The 19,656-nt window shown below is 43.8% G+C and overlaps 1 protein-coding gene across 1 annotated transcript in view; it reads left to right on the top strand.

Moving 5' to 3' along the window:
* TEX10 (testis expressed 10) overlaps nt 1-19,656 on the top strand; it is a 258,142-nt gene that overhangs the window by 165,834 nt on the left and 72,652 nt on the right. The window contains exon 9 of the mRNA XM_033929656.1: nt 12,099-12,187. Coding sequence (XP_033785547.1) covers nt 12,099-12,187 — 89 coding nt within the window. The remainder of the gene's footprint in view (nt 1-12,098; nt 12,188-19,656) is intronic.

The following is a 19,656-nucleotide window of genomic DNA, read 5'->3' as shown; positions in this document are numbered from 1 at the left end:
TGAATAGATCCCATGTGTCGATCCCATTTGGCCTTAAAGTCGGGCATGCTGCTGGCCTCAATCACCTGAAGTGGAAGACTATTCCAGCGATCAACCACCCTTTCAGTGAAAAAGAATTTCCTGGTGTCCTCGTGCAGTTTCCCGCCCCTGATTTTCCACGGATGCCCCCTTGTTGCCGCGGGACCCTTGAAAAATAAGATATCTTCTTCCACCTCGATGCGGCCCGTGAGATACTTGAATGTCTCGATCATGTCACCCCTCTCTCTGCGTTCCTCGAATGAGTACAGCTGCAACTTATCCAGCCGTTCCTCGTACGGGAAATCCTTGAGTCCCGAGACCATCCGGATGGCCATTCTCTGGACCCACTCCAGTCTCAGCACATCCTTACGGTAATGCGGCCTCCAGAATTGCACACAGTATTCCAGGTGGGGCCTCACCATGGATCTATACAATGGCATAATGACTTCAGGCTTACGGCTGACGAAAATCCTGCGTATGCCTTGGATGAAGCTTGCTCCACTTGATTGGCAGTCTTCATGTTCTCACTGACAATCACCCCTAAGTCTTGTTCTGCTTCAGTTCTTGTTAGGATCTCGCCATTAAGGGTATAAGTCTTGCATGGATTTTGGCTGCCCAGGTGCATGACTTTGCATTTTTTGGCATTGAAGCTGAGTTGCCAGGACCTAGACCAGCGCTCCAGTAGGAGTAGGTCGTGCCGGACATTGAATTTATGTCTGTTGTGCTTTTGCCCACTACATTGCTTAGTTTGGCGTCATCAGCGAATAATGTTATTTTACCTCGCAGCCCTTCTGCCAAGTCTCTTATAAAGATGTTGAATAGGATCGGGCCCAGGACCGAGCCCTGCAGCACTCCACTGATTACCTCCGTCATTTCGGAGGGGGTGCCGTTCACCACTACCCTCTGAAGCCTACCTCCAAGCCAGTTCCCAACCCATTTCGTCAATGTGTCGCCCAATCCTATAGAATTCATCTTGCTCAGCATGGGCATGGCTTCAAAATAGATGTCCATTTACAGAATTGCATGGCGCTTAGTGTTCTAATGCTTCTACTTAACGTCTAAAATGTAGATGTTACAAAAGCAGGTCTATTTTTGAGTGTGAGCTGGGCATAGGTAGGCGCGACTTAGGAGTCACTTAAGCATGCCGAAGGCATCTGCAGGACTCCAGTTTGATGATAATAGAAAAAGATGTTTAATAACATAGTAACATAGTAGATGATGGCAGATAAAGACCCAAATGGTCCATCCGGTCTGCCCACCCTGATTTAATTTAAATTTTTTTAAATTTTTTCTTCTTAGCTATTTCTGGGCAAGAATCCAAAGCTCTACCCGGTACTGTGCTTGGGTTCCAACTGCCGAAATCTCTATTAAAACCTACTCCAGCCCATCTAAACCCTCCCAGCCATTGAAGCCCTCTCCAGCCCATCCTCCCCCAAATGGCCATGCAAGTCTGCCCAGTACTGACCTTAGTTGACTATTTAATATTATTTTCTGATTCTAGATCCTTTGTGTTCATCCCACACTTCTTTGAACTCAGTCACCGTTGTCCTCTCCACCACCTCTCTGGGGAGCAAATTCCAGGCATCCACCACCCTCTCCGTAAAGTAGAATTTCCTAACATTACTCTTGAATCTACCACCCCTCAACCTCAAATTATGTCCTCTGGTTTTACCATTTTCCTTTCTCTGTAAAAGATTTTGTTCTACGTTAATACCCTTCAAGTATTTGAACGTCTGAATCATATTTCCCCTGTTCCTCCTTTCCTCTAGGGTATACATATTCAGGGCTTCCAGTCTCTCCTCATACGTCTTCTGGCGCAAGCCTCCTATCATTTTTGTAGCCCTCCTCTGGACTGCTTCAAGTCTTCTTACATCCTTCGCCAGATACGGTCTCCAAAACTGAACACAATACTCCAAGTGGGGCTTCACCAATGACCTGTACAGGGGCATCAACACCTTCTTCTTTCTACTGACTACCCCTCTCTTTATTCAGCCCTGCATCCTTCTGGTAGCAGCCACCGCCTTGTCACACTGTTTTTTCTCCTTTAGATCTTCAGATCTTTGGACACCCCAAGGTCCCTCTCCCCGTCCGTGCATATCAGCTTCTCACCTCCCAGCATATACGGTTCCTTCCAATGATTAATCCCCAAATGCATTACTCTGCATTTCTTTGCATTGAATTTTAGTTGCCAGGTATTAGACCATTCCTCTAAGTTTTGCAGATCCTTTTTCATATTTTCCACTCCCTCTTCGGTGTCTACTCTATTACAAATCTTGGTATCATCTGCAAAAAGGCATACTTTTCCTTCTAACCCTTCAGTAATGTCACTCACAAACATATTGAACATGATCGGCCCCCAGCACCGAACCCTGAGGGACTCCACTACTCACCTTTCCTTCCTCCGAGCGACTTCCATTAACCACCACCCTCTGGCATCTGTTTGACAGCCAGTTTCTAACCCAGTTCACCACTTTGGGTCCTAACTTCAGCCCTTCAAATTTGTTCAACAGCCTCCTATGAGGAACCGTATCAAAGGCTTTGCTGAAATCTAAGTAAATTACATCTAGCATATATCCTCGATCCAGCTCTCTGGTCACCCAATCAAAAAATTCAATCAGGTTTGTTTGGCACGATTTACCTTTTGTAAAGCCATGTTGCCTCGGATCCTGTAACCCATTAGATTCAAGGAAGTACACTATCCTTTCTTTCAGCAACACTTCCATTATTTTTCCAACAACCGAAGTGAGGCTCACCGGCCTGTAGTTTCTCGCTTCATCCCTGTGACCACTTTTGTGAATAGAGACCACATCTGCTCTCCTCCAATCTCCAGGAATCATTCCCGTCTCCAGAGATTTGTTGAACAAGTCTTTAATAGGACCTGCCAGAACCTCTCTGAACTCCCTCAGTATCCTGGGATGGATACCGTGTGGTCCCATCGCTTTATCCACCTTCAGTTTTTCAAGTTACTTTAATTCATTCATTAGTTATTTCTTGTCTGGATTACGGCAATGCCTTATCACGGTATTACCAAAAAAGAGTTAAAACGACTACAGATAAGCCAGAACACACCGTAAAAGTAATCTATAGGCCAAAAAATTTGACCACGTAACTCCTTTTCTGATAAAAGCACATTGGTTTCCCATCCATCACCGTGTCATTTATAAAACTCTATTATTGATTTTTAAAACAAGAAACACTAGACAGCCAGAATTCATTAATAAATTTTTGATACTGTACGCCACATCGCGATTTCTTCGTTGCTCAGAGCAAAATTTTTTAGTAATCCCAGCCTTACTAGAAGAAACACTATTTTTTCAGTAGTTGCTCCGCCCCTCTGGAACTCAGCACCAAATGCTCTTAGAGAGATAACTAATCTTGAGAAATTTAAATCTTTCCTTAAATCATTACTTTTTAAAGATGCCTTTCAAGTGTAAATGTCCTCTTAAGGATATTTATTTAAAAAACAAACAAACCATATGAAACTTTTTATCTTCTACAAGTCCACTTCTATTGGACTTACTTGTTTTTAACCCCACCTTTTTGTTTATACCTTTATATCTTACTTTTCTTTCAGCATTGTAGTTCTCCCCTTCTTTTCCACTCGAACTCGTTTGTCCAGTTGTGTATGTCATTGTTTTTATCTAATCATGTATGTTTATTTTGTTAAAAGTTATGTTAAATTTATATTATATGCTTCTACCCTATTTTAAAATGTATAACCACCTTGAAATAAATGATAAGGTGGTATATCAAAATTTTAATAAACTTGAAACTTAAACTCATAAACACTCTCCTCTCTCGTGTAACTTTGCCAGACAATCTCGGTCCTTCTCCAGGATTTTCTTCTGTGAACACAGAACAGAAGTATTTGTTTAGCACATTTGCTTTTTCCTCTTCACTCTCCACATATCAGTTCCCAGCATCTTTTACTTTAGCAATTCCATTTTTCATCTTCCTCCTTTCACTAATATATAAGAAAAATTTTTTGTCTCCCTTTTTTACATTTTTAGCCATTTGTTCTTCTGCCTGTGCTTTCGCCAGATGTATCTCTCTCTTGGCTTCTTTCAGTTTCGCCCTGTAGTCCTTTCTGCTCTCCTCTTCTTAGGTTATTTTTATATTTCACGAACGCCAACTCTTTTGCCTTTATTTTCTCCACCACTAGTTTGGAGAACCATATCGGCTTCCTTTTTCTCTTGTTTTTATTTATTTTCTTCACATAAAGGTCCATAGCCATTTTTATCGCTCCTTTCAGCTTAGACCACTGTCTTTCCACTTTTCTTAGGTCCTCCCATCCTAACAGCTCTTTCTTCAGGTACTCTCCCATTTCATTAAAGTCCATACATTTGAAATCTAGGACTTTAAGTATCATGCAGCCGCTCTCCACTTTAGCCGTGATATCAAACCAAACTGTTTGATGATTGCTACTTCCTAGGTGAGCACCCACTCGAACATTAGAGATACTCTCTCCATTTGTGAGGAACAGATCCAATATCGCTTTTTTCCTCGTGGGTTCCGTCACCATTTGTCTGAGCAGAACCTTTTGAAAGGCATCCACAATCTCCCTACTTCTTTCTGATTCCGCATTTGGAACATTCCAGTCCGCATCCGACAGGTTGAAATCTCCCAACAGCGGCACCTCCTCTTTCCTTCCAAACTTTTGGATATCCACAATCAGATCCTTATCAATTTGCTGCGATTGAGTCTGAGGTCTATAGACTACACCCATGTAGATAAAAGTTCCATCTTCTCTTTTCAGAGCGATCCATATCGCTTCTTCCTCCTTAAGCAAAGCACATGAAAAAAATATATATATTGCATACTAAACCACACACCCCACCTCCCCAGTACCTTAACAGCTTCTTTTTGGTCTCATAAGAGAGCATGGATTGTGGACTTTGCCATTTACATTTTCACTCTGTCATTTCCAGGATGCAGAGGTAAATTTATTTTTTTACTGAGATGGCTATGATCTCCTGAGGCAGTGTTTCTCAACCTGCGGTACGCGGGCTGTCTGTTGCCTGGGATCTCTCCCTGCCTGCCTCTCCTCCCCTCCACTGAAGTCACCACTGCTGCCAATTCCTCCCTGCCCCATCCTCGAAGCCAATCCTGCCACCTGCCACGCTCCATTCCACTGCAGCAGCAGCAACAACAACAGTGATGGGCCAGGCACATAGAAGCCTCTCCCCCGACATCAATTCTGATGTCGGAGAGAAGGTTCCGGGCCAGAAAATTGCTACCTGGCTGGCCCAGAACCTTCTCTCCGACGTCAGAATTGACGCCAGGGGAAGGCTTGTAGGCTGGCTGAGTGCAGTCACTACATACACCTGGCCCGGTCCTGTTGTTGCTTGAGTGGGGGTGGGAATGTAATGTAATGTAATGTAATTTATTTCTTATATACCGCTACATCCGTTAGGTTCTAAGCGGTTTACAGAAAATATACATTAAGATTAGAAATAAGAAAGGTACTTGAAAAATGGAATGGAGTATGTTGGGTGGCAGGGTTGGCTTCGGAGGTGGGGCAGGGAGGAATCAGCAGCGGCGGCTTCAGTAGGGGAGGCAGACAGGGAGAGAGGAAGAAAAAGTTGGATTCATGGAAGGACAGATGTTGTTTGAGGAATGGAATGAGGTCTGGAGGAGAGGAAGCATACATGAGGCACAAAGAAATATTGGATGCAGAGTCTGAAGGAAGTGCAACCAGAGACTCATGAAATCACCAACAACAAATGTAGGAAAAATGATTTTATTTTCAATTTAGTGATTAAAATGTGTCAGTTTTGAGAATTTATATATGTTGTCTATATTTTGCTCTATATTTCTCTTTTCTTTAGTTGTTACTGATTGCATATTTTAAGGTCAACTGCCTTGACCTCTTTGAAAAGTCTCCAAATTTAAATGATAATTAACATTTTCTCTGTGTACAGTGTGCTTTGTGGTTTTTTTTTTTTAATTTTGTGGTCACCATTATGTATTAATAAAATTATATTGTGTGTATATGAAAAATGGATGGAAGAAATTGCATTACAATTAGTGCTATTATTATGGGAGTTCGGGGCGGAGTTTGGGCGGGGCGGGGCAGAGCTTGGGCTGGTACTCGGTTGGTATTTGTTAGGCTTAGGGGGTACTTGGCTTGAAAAGGTTGAGAAACACTGTCCTAAGGTATTATCTCACAGTGCAGGAACCCCTGCCTAAAAGAAATCTCCTGTGGCTCAGTAGTTAAAGGCACTTCTTCCATCTTCCCAAGGTGGTGGGTTCAAATCCCTTGCATAGTCAGGAACCCCCTAGCACATATTCATATTAGTTTTAGTAACATTTTGCCATCTAGGTGCATATTGATGATATCATGATTGTGCATTAGACATGTCCACTTGCTCTGAACCAAAGCTGTTGTGAGTAGGGATTCTCTTCTTATTTTCTTAGCTTTTTGGGAATGCTGTATATCTTTCATGGCTTTGCTTAAGTAATGCATTATTAAACATCTTTTTCTATTAGGGGTCCTTTTTACCCCCTAAATAGAAGGTTTAGTATGCAACATACAGTATATTTTTTTTCATGTGCTTTGCTTAAGTAACGTATTATTAAATATCTTTCGGCCTTAATATCAAACTGGAGTCCTCTATACACCAAAAAAGAGAAGCCCCATTTACCTACTGTATATGCGGATTCCTCAAGCATGCCTAAGTCGCGTCCACAAACAAGTCGCGTCCAACTAACAAGCCCATCTAGCGCCCAACTCACACTCAAAAGTAGACCTGCTTTTGCAAGGAGAAGTTGTTCCAGCAAAAAATAAAAAATTTAGTAACATAGTAGATGACGGCAGATAAAGACCCAAATGCAATATATATATTTTTTTCATGGTCTTTTGATTGAGGAATATAAAGGCCAAAAGAAGAATTGGACAAGTGTTGAAGGTACAGTACATGTTTAATATTTATCCTAGAGAAATGACTGCTTGTAAATTACATTACATTACATTAGAGATTTCTATTCCGCCTGTGCCTTGCGGTTCTAAATGGATTACAAAATTGGGTGAAAACTGGACATTTCCAGGGAGTTTACATATCAGGTATATAACATATACATAACAATTTTACATAACAATAGCAATACATACAAATTAGGAAGATTATTACATAATATTGAGGGATGGAATATTCTGGTTACAGATGGAGGTTGTTTACATGGTGATAAGGGAAGCAATATTCTGATCCCGGGTGGAGGTTGTATTTTTAGGTTTCTGAGTATGATTTTGGGGAAGGTTTGAAGAATTTGGCTAGGGGATACTATAGGGGTGGTGTTTATGAAGGGGTATGCGTGTGCGTGTAGGTTAGAATGATGGAAGGTGTTTTTTGAATAGAAGAGTTTTGATTTCTTTTCTGAAAAGTTTGATATCTGTTGTTTTGGTCAGCAGTTTGGAGACGGTTGGGTCAATTTTCGCAGCCTGTGTTGCTAGAAAGAAGGTTGTCGTAAAGTTTCTTGCGTCGAGTACCATTGAGAGGTGGGTGTATGAATAGGCTTTGAGTTGTCCTTGTTCTGTGTGTAAGGTTGCGGTATAGACGGTTGTTAAGATAAATTGGTGCATCTCCATGGGTTACTTTGAATAGTAGACAGTAGAATTTGAATTGTGATCTTGCTTTTATCGGAAGCCAGTGAGAGTCTAAGTATGCATTAGTGATGTGGTCAAATTTACTAAGAGAGTAGATGAGTCTGAGGGCTGTGTTCTGAACGGTCTTATCATGCTGTTTGGGCATGATAAGTAGAGGCTGTTGCAGTAGTCTACAATGCTAAGCACCAGGGATTGGACGATGATTCTGTATTGATCTTTGTTGAAGAATTTTCTGATTTTTCTTAGGTTTCGCATGGTGAAATCAAGAGAATATAAGCTTGGCTTTGGAAATGACATGCGGTTTACTATCTGAATGTGTGTGGTGCAGTGGTCAGAGCTATAGCCTTAGCATCCTGACATTGTTGGTTCAAATCCCCCACTGCTCCTTATGACCTTGGGCAACTGGAACAGAAGAGAAATATGATAAAGGAGACAAATTTAAATACCACATAGGATATAAGTGATATATAAATAATCAGACTAGGTTTGGATAAGCAAGGATTTTTGCATAGTTTCACTAGATGTGCCAAGTGTGTTTGATTTGATTGATGTAGGATTATTATTATATAGATTAAGATCTTTGGGATTAAAAGAGACAGTTTATGATTGGTTTCAGTCTTATTGACAAACAGAACCTTGGAAGTTGAGTCCACGTTGGTACAAAGCTCTCTTAAGTAATGCGTCCAATGTAAAAACAAATAAAAGAGACAAAGGATAACCCTAGTAGGTGCCCCTACTGATCGAAAAAGAAGAGGAACAAATGCCATTAACTAACACTGATGCTCAAGGAGCCCGATAAAGCACCCGGATGGCCTCCTGAAAAATCCAGTTATACCATAATGATCCAGCACTGAAAACAGAAAGATTATCTCGGAGAGAGCGAGACCAGAAGGCTTTGAGCATGCACAAATGCTCAAAGCCTAGTCCAGCCCGGCGCAGGAAGAAGGAGGATCTCTCCCGCACCGCACCGCCCAGCCCAGCCCAGCCCAAACCAACGAGGGAGGATCTTCGGGCACTGGCACGTCCTGTGCATTGGTGCTGGTGCCGGTGCCCAATCAGGTAAGAGATGTTTTGCGGTGCTGGGGGGATGTAGGATCGCGGGGGGGGGGGAGGTGACGCGAGCGGGGGCAAGATCTGCCTCAGGGACTTCGGGGGAAAATTGCATTATTTGCCGATGATGCTAAATTGTGCAACATAGTGAGCGGAGATACCATGCCCGACGCTTTCACATAGGACATACTTGTTCTGGAACACTGGTCTACTCTTTGGCAGCTGAATTTCAATGCCAAAAAGTGAAAGATAATGCACCTTGGTGGCAGAAACCCATGCAGAACCTACACTCTGAATGGTGAGACCTTAACCCGAACTGTGGCAGAACGAGACCTGGGAGTAATCATTAATGAAGATATGAAGGCAGCCAATCAGGTGGAGAAAGCCTCATCTAAAGCTAGACAAATGCTGGGTTGCATCCGGAGAAGCTTTGTCAGCCAAAGGCCCGAGGTGGTGATGCCGCTGTACAGGTCCATGGTGAGACCACATCTGGAGTACTGTGTACCGTTTTGGAGGCCACACTATCGGAAGGATGTGCTAAGAATGGAATCGGTTCAACGATTGGCTACCAAGGATATCCCTTATGAAGAACGACTAGGTAAGTTGCACCTTTACTCTCTCGAGGAACGCAGAGAGAGGGGTGACATGATAGAGACGTTCAAATACGTTACTGGCCGCATTGAGGTGGAAGAAGATATCTTCTTCCTTACAGGCCCTACGGCGATAAGGGGGCATCCGCTGAAAATCAGGGGCGGGAGATTCCATGGTGACACTAGGAAGTACTTCTTCACCGAAAGAGTGGTTGACCGTTGGAATAATCTTCCACTTCAGGTAGTTGAGGCCAGTAACGTGGCTGATTTTAAGATCAAATGGGATCAACACGTGGGCTCACTTCAAAGAGGAACTTAGAGGGGTTATTTGAGTGGGCAGACTTGTTGGGCCGTAGGCCCTTTTCTGCCGTCATATTCTATGTTTCTATGGTGGGAGGATGCCGGTTCGCAGGGGGGGGGGGATGCCGGATCAAATTGAAAAAAAAAAGTTGTAAAATGCGGATAAGCGAGCGGAGGGGGAGGATGCCGGTTCGGAGTAAGCGGGAGGAGGTTTTAGCATGCGCAGTATACGCGTGTGCGCACTATATTAAATTTTTTATACATAAATTTGTGTTCCCCGTGCGCTATACCCGTGTGCGCGTTTTACACGGGTGCGCGGTATATGGGTGAAAATACGGTACTCCTAACCTTAGTTGACAATCACGGTAGGGGCAAGCTGTCCAAATAGATGTCACCATCCAACAAATCTGATTGTTTAACATACAAAGACTGGTAATATTTGGAAAAGACCTTATTAATTTCTTTATCTGCAAAATGGCACGAGTGGGAGTTACCTTATCTCATGTTTTGCAGGAGGATGGTACCTTACAATCATGGGCTAGTTTGTGCAGTCGTTGTCATCTATAGTTGAGTGATTTTTTGGCATACAAACAATTACAGCATTATGGCTATTCTTTGGATATTCAAGGGTTGTTGTTTCCTATTGACACCAAAATCCAGGAGTTTGTAGAACCTTTTTTGGAACATGAATTTGGGGTTTCTGGTTTACATAGAGCCCTTCAGAATTTAGTCTTGCCGGTGAGCAGGGATGCATTGCACTCTCGTGGGAGGTGGGAGTGCCAGAGGATTTCCTGGACCTACTTGTTCTGATCAAGTGCATACTGGGGATCTCAGTGAGTGCAGATCTCGGGGAATGTCAATTTCAATTGCTTCACAGGGCATATTTTACGCAGTCAGCCATATACTTCGGGGTATATTGATTTTCCTACTTGCCGGAAGTGCTCCCGACAGGCTTATACATTTTTTCACACATTTTGGTCTTGTCCAAAATACGACAGTTTTGGCACACTGTACTTGCCTATGCAGAGAGCCTTCTGCAGTGCCCCATTCCCTTATCAGTGGTTGGGCTCTTGCTTGATAAATTTAAAGCTTTTTGTCTTCCTAATCTGGGGCATCGCCTCTTTATGAGGAAAGTGGGTATTTTGGGGAAGAAAAAAATTTTGTCAGTATGGGTTGGTGATAAGACTTCTTCTTTTTGGGCATGGTGGAATCGCCTATATGCTTTGTTACTTCTTGAGTTATGTATGACCAAATTAACCCCTAAGCGGAATGAACTTTCTCCAAGTTTGGACTCCATATATTTCCTCTGTCTGTCAAAGCTCTTGGTGGTATTTTGAATACTCTCTGAGGATGAGATATGTCATGTCCTTTTGGACCTGGGTCTTTGACTTCGAGGAAACTTTTTTTTTTTTTTTTTTGCTGTGCTGTTTTGGGAAGGGTGAGAAGGTAATTTTACTTCAGCCATCCTTGGAGAGCTATAAGAGTCAAAGCTACCAGGGACCTGGTTTCTACCCAATGGTGGTGGAGTTACCTTTATACAGTAATTAGATGTTGGTTCTGGAGGTTGTTATCAAGTTGGGTTAATAGTAGAGGATTGTAGGTTGATAAGGTGGGGGGGGGGGAGGTTACTGTGTATGCTTTAGATGGGGGCTATTGGCTGAGTTCACGCAAAATATTTTTCTTGTAGTGTTGTATTTGTCCCCTTTTTTATCCACTGTTCATGGTTTTTTTTTGGGGGGGGGGCTGGAAAGATTGGGTTCTACTTTGGTTATAAAACTGGTGACTTACCTTTTTATTCTTGTTCTGTTGCGTAGTTGTCATCAATAAAAAATTATAATATCATAAATACATTTTCTTTGAACCATCACATCTCATAGCATTTCTGGTGACGAAGCATATAGAGGGGGGCCCCGAGTGAATTCCCCTATTTAATTCTTATTTGTATTAGCGGTTCTTTTAGGTGTTAGGTGATATCTCTTCCTAGTTTTGTCTTCCCTTTCTTTTTTATTCTCCACTTATTGTAATCCTGGATCTAATTACGTGGCCTAAAGGAACGTATACTTAATATCAATGTGTCTGATAAATTCCTTAAATTTTTAAGAATGTATATTTCTTTGTCCAAGTTTTATTTGCTTTTTAAATATTGAAAATTGAGATAAATAAAAAGTTTAACCAAATAATCCATCCACTGTGGACAGCATTAAAGTCTCATGCACACTACGAAAACTGTTTTGAATTGCATTTGACTTAAGTTGTAATTGCACAGAGGGATTGTGTCTGCACATTTAAGACCTGCAAATAGAGTAAGAAAGGCTTAGAGAAGAAGCACCGTAGGGCCTATCAGGAGGTAGGAGGTTGAAAACCTGAGTGATCAGGGTCTGTTTTTCTTTTAAATATCAGTCAAGTCAAATATAAACCAAATGATTTGAGAACAAATTTGGAAATATCAATGACATTTTCTATTTTGATTCAAAATCAGTGCATCTGCACTATACTCACTGAATGATGTTTCTCATTATCACTTTTTGTTCCTTCAGATCACCATTTGCAGGATGGGTGTGTTATGTACAGGACAGCCCAATGAGTGATGTGGACTATTTCAGCTTCTTATTTTCAACTCTTGCAGGTAAAGTATACAAATTTTAATGCAAGACAGATTTTGATTTATCTATTGTTTTCTTGACTCATATTTATGACTTATTCAATATAAACTTGCCTACTTCTAAAGTTATGCAGTATAAACTCTGCAAGTTCAGAGGTTTAACATAGCACTTGAGCAGCCTCGCAAGATTGCCCCTGGAAGTCTTGGCAGCTATTTTGTTGCTAATAGAGCATGGGCATGAGCAAGTAGGATCGCTCCTGCCCCAGCACTGCCACTAGACCACTAGGGAAACAAGGTAGGCCTGGGGTCTTTCCTGTGGGTCCTGGAGGGGGTTATTGGTGCCTGTTCAGGGAGGGAGGGGGAATGATGCCTTTTCTTGTTGGTCACTGAAGATATTATTTTATTAAAAATAAAAGACAAAAATTACCATCTAATTATCCAGATTTTGGATTATCCAGACTACCCTCTGCTGAGGTTAGTCTTGATAATCGGCGTTCCACTGTATATAAAAGTTAAAAATGTTGATTTGGGGTGTCCAGAGAAATAGTCCCTCAAAAAAATCCCGTTGCATTTCTGGGGACAAGGGAATCCATCTCTCCTTCCAACTTTCACTCCACTCTCCTACCCTCTTCCAGTTATGGATATACACAGAACCAACACAAATAACGTATATTATTCAAGGGATTGGAAATTATTCCAGGAGGTATGCGCTATAACCAAATTACTTATGTCAAGAAAAAGAAGAAATAAACAAAACTGACCATGTAATTTCAGCAGAGGCCATAGCCACATATTTTATTGACAAAATCCAAAAAATTTGAGACTCTTTCACAGACAGACTACAGTAACTTCAACTATACTTCTGCCAACTCCAGTAACGCAAATGATACAAATGATTCAATAGATCTTCCCTTCTCTAAATGCTCGTGATTTACACGCCCGACCCTATATGATATTCAAAAATGCCTGAATTCTCTAAACATAAAAGGGACTAGCTCAGAAGTAACACTCCTGAAACGATTCTTTTCAAATTTCGGCCCTTAAATCTTAGACTTGGTCAGAACTAGTTTAGCCTCGGGAACCTTACCCAAAACATGGAAAGAATCAACCATTTACCCAATGATCAAAGACCACAAAATTAGTGTCTATGAAGTTTCAAATTACCGGCCTATAGTTAACATCCCTTTCTTAGCTATAGGCTAAACTCACGGCTTAGCTATAGGCTAAGCTCAAGGAAAAAATCATTTTCCACCAAATCGCAGACTTCATATAAAAAACCAAAGTCTTACATCCTAACCAAACAGGTTTCCGTCAACATCATTCTACAGAACTCTCACTTATAGTCCTGACCACAAAGATACTCTTATCACCTCAATCACCACCAGTCAATTCTTCTTATCTCTTTGGATCTTTCTTCAGCGTTCGACACTATCAACAATAAGCTTCTATTATCAAGTCTTCAATAAATTGGAATTACGGATCAAATCATAGACTGGTTCATTTCTTTCTTCGCAGAAAGGTTATCAAAGATAGTCTTTAACTCAATATCTTCTGAGTCCTTCATGAACAAACATGGCATTCCGCAAGACTTGATCTTATCACCATTACTTTTCAATATCTTTATGGCTCCTCTTTTAACTCTAGGTTAGTCCATTGGTTTCACTATGTTTGTATATGCTGACGATGTTCAATTAATCCATCTGATTGATCTCAATAACCCAGATGAAGTAACAATCATCAATCAGAAACTGGAAAAAGTTAAGTCATGGTTAGACACGAACATGCTATCCTTAAATATCGACAAATCCAAATTAATTATCTTCCCTATTAAAGAAAGATTATCAATACAGGCTCCCCTCAAACTCAAGTCTCTACCAATTAAAGTCGTAACCACTTTAAAGTTGTTAGGAGTTACCCTTGATTGTAAGTTCACCTATCAAGCTCATATCAGTACAGTTGTTCAGAGATGCTTTCACCGACTAAGAATGATCCGCTCTCTCTCCAAATTACTTGAACCCTCTTCTCTAAATACCCTGATCCATTCACTTGTGATCTCTACAAAGGCATAACAAAAAAGAAACAAGGCACCTTCAGAGAGTGTAGAACACAGCGATCCAAATAATTTTTAACGCAAAAAAATACGATCACGTTTCCCCCCTTCTGTTCAAGGCACATTGGCTACTAGTAGAACATAGAATCAGCTATAAAATTCTCTTATTAACATTAACTTTTCTTAGTAACCAGCCCGAATTGATCGTCAAACTCCTTATCTCTTATAGTCCATCTAAAGCTTTTCGCTCCATGACTCAGAATCTCCTCACCATTCCATCCTTAAAATATATTAACACAATGAAATCTAATATTTTCGCAGCTACTGCACCCTCCCTCTGGAATTCCATACCCAATTACTTACGTGAAGAACCATCTTTAAATCAATTCATAACTAAACTAAAAACATTTCCGTTCCGTTATGCTGTTGGACCGTAACTGTCATTGTAAGGACTAATTACCTTGTTTCCATTTTTAGTCTTCCCCTACCTATTGTTTGTCCCTATTTTGTTTTCTTTTTCTCAAAATATTGTAGTTCTTACCCATTTCCCTTTCGTCTATGTTCATCCTTGGATTAAGTTACTTGTATTAACAATCCCTAGTGATGTCTCGTATTGTTAATTTTATAACCTTATTTTACTGCGTTTGTACTTTGTATAAACTTTTATTCCTTATCAACGGTAGCAGATGAATCCAGAGACTAGTGGGATAGCACACATCGACCAGCAGGTGGAGATAGAGAACTGATTAACAGGTGGTCGTCTTGGATGGAACCTTTCCTTCAACTTCAATATGTTCTATCTCCCAGTAGGTCATGGTCGCTATCCTAATAGCTCCTGAATTCTGGCTGTTTATGGTCATCTGATCTGTTGAGAATCCTCTTCAGTGAGAAAGGGGTGTTTGGCTGAACGGTGCCGTCTTTAGAGGTTACATCTGGGCCCCCCCCCAGTTCCTTGCCTCACCCTCCCCTCAGAGCCAGTGAGGGGGATTTGCTCCCTGTATTTCTTCTTTCCCTTACAAAAAAAAAATGGAGCTTTCAATTGGCAGTGGCTGTGTTTTACTTTGTATGCAGGCTACAACTACTACTCTCTGCAAAATTTCCTGTGTGCAGCAGTTTTGTCAGGGTAAGCCTCTTGTTCCTTGGTGCTGTTCTTTGGGTTTTGGTGCTCGTTAGCCGACGGTTCTGGTGTGCGGCGGGTGAGCCATTTTATTTTTCATTTTGGTGGTGCATTATGGCAGTAGAAACTGTTAAACGGTGTTCCCGCTGTAGGAAGCAGAGAACGCCATCAGGTTTGTGCTCTACAGGGTGCGTGGACGCGGCGGGGGAGGAGATAAATATGGCACCAGTTCAGTCGGCACTTTCCCACCCGATAGACGTGAGTTTGTTTTCCCCGGCGCTGTCGGCGAATGCGGCTTCATTGGCAGTTTTAAGGTGCAGTTGCAGAAGGGGGAGCTTTCTCTTCCGTCAGCGGTTTTGCGCATCAGCGAGGTGTCAGATTTAGCGGCGGAGCAAGAGTCTGCTGTGATGGATGGGCAGCGGTCAGACACTTCTGCGGGGCGGAATCAGGCTCTCGCAGCGGGGCTCCAGCCAGCTGACGCGGCAAGGGCTTTGTCTGCTGTGACTGCTCTGACTCAGCATTTGCCATTTTCCCCCGAATTTGTGATGCTTTTGCATCAAGCCTTCCTGTTGCAGAGCGCCCAGCCTGCACTTCAGGGGGCAGCTAATTTAACTGCTTTGCCTCAACTCCTTGTTGCTCCATCGCAGCAGGGTTTGCTAGCCGCGAAACGTCGCAGAGTGGCCCCTATGGATGGAGGGGACGATTCTTTGGATTCCACTTTATCCCTGCCTCTTCCTGAATCTCTAGCTGATAGGGATACCGCAGATTTTGAGTTTGAAGAGACACTAGGTAGGGAGATGGATGATCCCACGATGCTCCGTCTTTTCCGTATTGTCACACTTTATTTCTAAGGCATTACAGGGTTTGAATATATCTCCAGCGGATCAGCAGGCCTCTGGATCTGCTAACCCTCTAATGGCGGGCACGAAGAAACCGCCTAAGACGTTTCCGGTCCATGAAGCTATGACGGAACTTATTTCCGCCCAATGGGACTCGCTTGAGGCAGGTCTCCGTCTGACGAAGGCTATGCGACAGTTATATCCGGTCGCACAGGAGGAGCTGGAGAAATTTAAGCTCCCAAAGGTAGACGCTTTGATGGCCGCGGTTACCAAGAAGACTACTTTGCCGGTTGAGGGAGGTGTTGCGCTCAAGGACTCCCAGGATAGGAAACTGGAATCTACGCTGAAACTTTCCTTTGATGAAGCGGCACTTACCTTGCAGGCTGCTGTGTGTAGTTCATATGTGGCAAGGGCTTGTTTGCAAAGGGCGCAGCGATTGGCAGATGCCATGTTGGAGTCAGGGCTGACTGTTCCCTCTGACTTTCCGGATATGGAATCCGGTTTAGCTTATTTAGTGGATGCTTTGTATGATATTATTTGTGCTTCTGCGAAACAAATTTCTCTTTTGGTTGTTTCTCGCAGATCTTTGTGGCTACGTCATTGGGCTGCGGATGCGGCCTCTAAACTTAGGCTCGTGAGGCTTCCTTTTAAGGGTTGCCTTTTGTTTGGTGAGGATTTAGACAAGTTGATCAAAGATTATCCCAGGACAAGCAGATAGCATATTCTCACACATGGGTGACATCACCGACAGAGCCCCGCAGCGGACAGCCTCGAAAGCAAACTTGCTTGAAGATCTTGATCTTTCGAGTGCTGCATCGCGCATGCGCGCGTGTCTTCCCGCCCGAACTAGGGGGCGCATCTCCTGTGAGGATCCTCAGTTCAACGTTTTCCGCGGAGCTGAGAAGACTTGTTCCTCTGGCTCTGCAACGTTGTGCCTTCTCTTCGCTGCGGCTGGGAATTTTTTTCATGGTCGCTGTGTGCGTTTTCTCGTCTTATTTCTTTTTCGTGTCTTTAAAAAAAAAAAAAAAAATTTTTATTCCTTTCGTTCGTTTTTGTGCCGAGTGCGGAGGCTTGGGGCCTAGGCCCTCTCTCCTTTCTATCTGGTACGGACTTTGTATTTTCTATGTCCCGGCCCTTGACCGGGTTCAAGCATTGTTACCAGTGCTGCAGGACGATCTCTATCACCGACCCTCATAGTCGGTGTATGGTCTGTTTGGGTGACAGTCATCGACCCGAGGATTGTGTACGCTGTCTGACCCTTCAGCCTCGTGCTTTTCTCCGCTGCTGTGACTGGTTCCATCAACTTTTCCCGCTTATGGAGCCGGAGAAAACCTCGGCCTCGGTCGAGGCGCCATCCAAGACCTCGACATCGGGGGCGTCCTCGGGTGCCAAGATCTCACCCTCGACTCCTGTGCCGGCCTCGGCCTCGAAGACCTCCGGGTCCTCGGCCTTGAAGGCCTCGTCGGTCTCGTCCTCGAAGCCTGCGACTGGGGGTAAGTCTCCTGCTTCCTTTTCAGGTACCATCCCCAAGAAGCCTTCAGAGTCTCTGTCCATGCAACCCGGGACTCCAGGTGTGACTCCGTCCTTGAGGCCTTCTGCTAAACGTGCGTCCAAGTCTCGGGAATACTCTCATTCGAGGTCGCCCTCCTTGAAGCGCATGGGGGCACCTACGAGACTGAATCCTTTGGTCTCGGTGCCCATGTTTGAAGATATGCTAAAGTCCATCTTGACTACCCAAATTTCTTCTATTGTGGCTCAGTTGGTTCCGTCCTCGACTTTGCCTCCGGTGGACCAGCCTGAGCAGCAGCCTGAGACCCTTGTGCAGCCTCCCCGGGGCAGGTCTCGCAAGAGGGTTTCTTCCTCGGACTCCTCGCCGGATCCTTCTTCGAGATCCTCTTTGCCTCGTCCGAAGCATCAGTCGAGGCAGTCGAAGCACCTCTCTTCAAGGAGCTCGAAGCATACGGAGGTTTCCTTGAGGCAACCTCCTCGCTCTCAGGTCAGGGTCGCCTCGTCTCCTCTGTCTTCGAGACATTCGAGGTCGAGGACTCCTCCTTCGAGGCGTTTGTTGCGAGACTCGTCTCCACCTTTGTCGAGACATTCCACGCCTCGAACTCCGAGGACGTCGCCATCGAGGAGTCTGAAGAGAAAACATTCCTTTACCCCGCCACAGACTGGGAGTGGGGCTTCTTTGGTGACGGTGCATTTGGCGTCTGAGCCAGTGTCTCAATACTCCCGTGAGGCTTCACCATCCTATTCAGTGGTTCCTCGATCCCGTTCTGCCTCTCCTGAGGAGGCTTCGTCTTCAAAGTCGTCTTCGTTTGCCAAGTTTGTTTTTGACATGGGGTAGGCTCTTCATTTGGACTTGCACTCCGATTCCAAATACACCCCGGAATACTTGGCAGACATGGAACTCTCCCATCCTCCCAAGGAGACTTTGAGGTTGCCCATGACTCCAGTCCTGAAGCAGACTTTTATGAGAAATATGGAGACCCCTTACTCGGTCACGGATATCCCTTCTAAGTTGGAGTCACGATACCGCACGGTCCCGTATAAGGGCTTCGAAAAATCTCAGCTGTCAGTCCTTGGTCGTCGAGTCCTCCCTGAAGAAAGCTCACCTGTCTAAGATTTTGCAACTGTTCCCCCCATGCAGAGAGGGTCGAACCATGGACAAATTTGGCCGTAGGCTGTACCAAAATTCCATGATGGCCAACAGGATCTTAAACTACAATTATGTGTTTACATCCTACTTCAACCATTTCCTAAAGATGCTGCCATCTTTCTATCCGGACCTTCCCAAAGCCCGCCTTTCAGAGTTTAAACAAATCCTTCAAACTCTTTCTCAGTTGCGGATTTTCATGTTGCAGGCATCTTATGATGCTTTTGAGCTTTCCTCCAGGGTGTCGGCTTTTGCGGTCGCCATGCGTCATCTGGCCGACATGGACCCTATCCTCCAGGACCGTCTGGCCAACTTGCCCTGTCAGGGAAATGAGCTCTTCGATGACTCAATTGAAGCTGCTACAAAGTGACTCTCCGAGTATGAGTGCTCTTTTGCTTCTCTGCTCCGGACGAAACCCAAGCCTTCTACTGCTCGGGCTTACAAACAACCGGCTCGTCGTTATCCCATGAATACAACTCCTGCCTTTTCTAGGCCTCCTCGATGTCCTCAACAGCATCAACGTCCTCAGAAGCCTCAGACGCCTGCTGCTGCCAAGCCGGCTCCGTCTTTTTGACGTTCCGGCCTTGAGCATTCCATCCTCCCTGCAGAATTCTCATCTAGCCATTGGAGGTCACCTTTCCCTGTTTTCTTCCAATTGAGAAAGTGTCACATCGGATCTCTGGGTTCTGACTACCATCCGCGAGGGATACTCTCTGCGCCTGCTTCAGGTGCCATCAGATCACCCTCCAAGAGAGTGTCTTTCCAGTTCCTCGCAACTCCCCCTTCTTCTTCAGGAGGCTCAGGCCCTTAGAACATAAGAAGTTGCCTCCA

Source organism: Geotrypetes seraphini, chromosome 2 (genome assembly GCF_902459505.1).
Source record: "Geotrypetes seraphini chromosome 2, aGeoSer1.1, whole genome shotgun sequence".
In the NCBI taxonomy this organism is placed as follows: domain Eukaryota; kingdom Metazoa; phylum Chordata; class Amphibia; order Gymnophiona; family Dermophiidae; genus Geotrypetes; species Geotrypetes seraphini.
The sequence above is the reverse complement of the archived record's forward strand: the minus strand, read 5'-3'. Positions and strand labels throughout refer to the sequence as shown.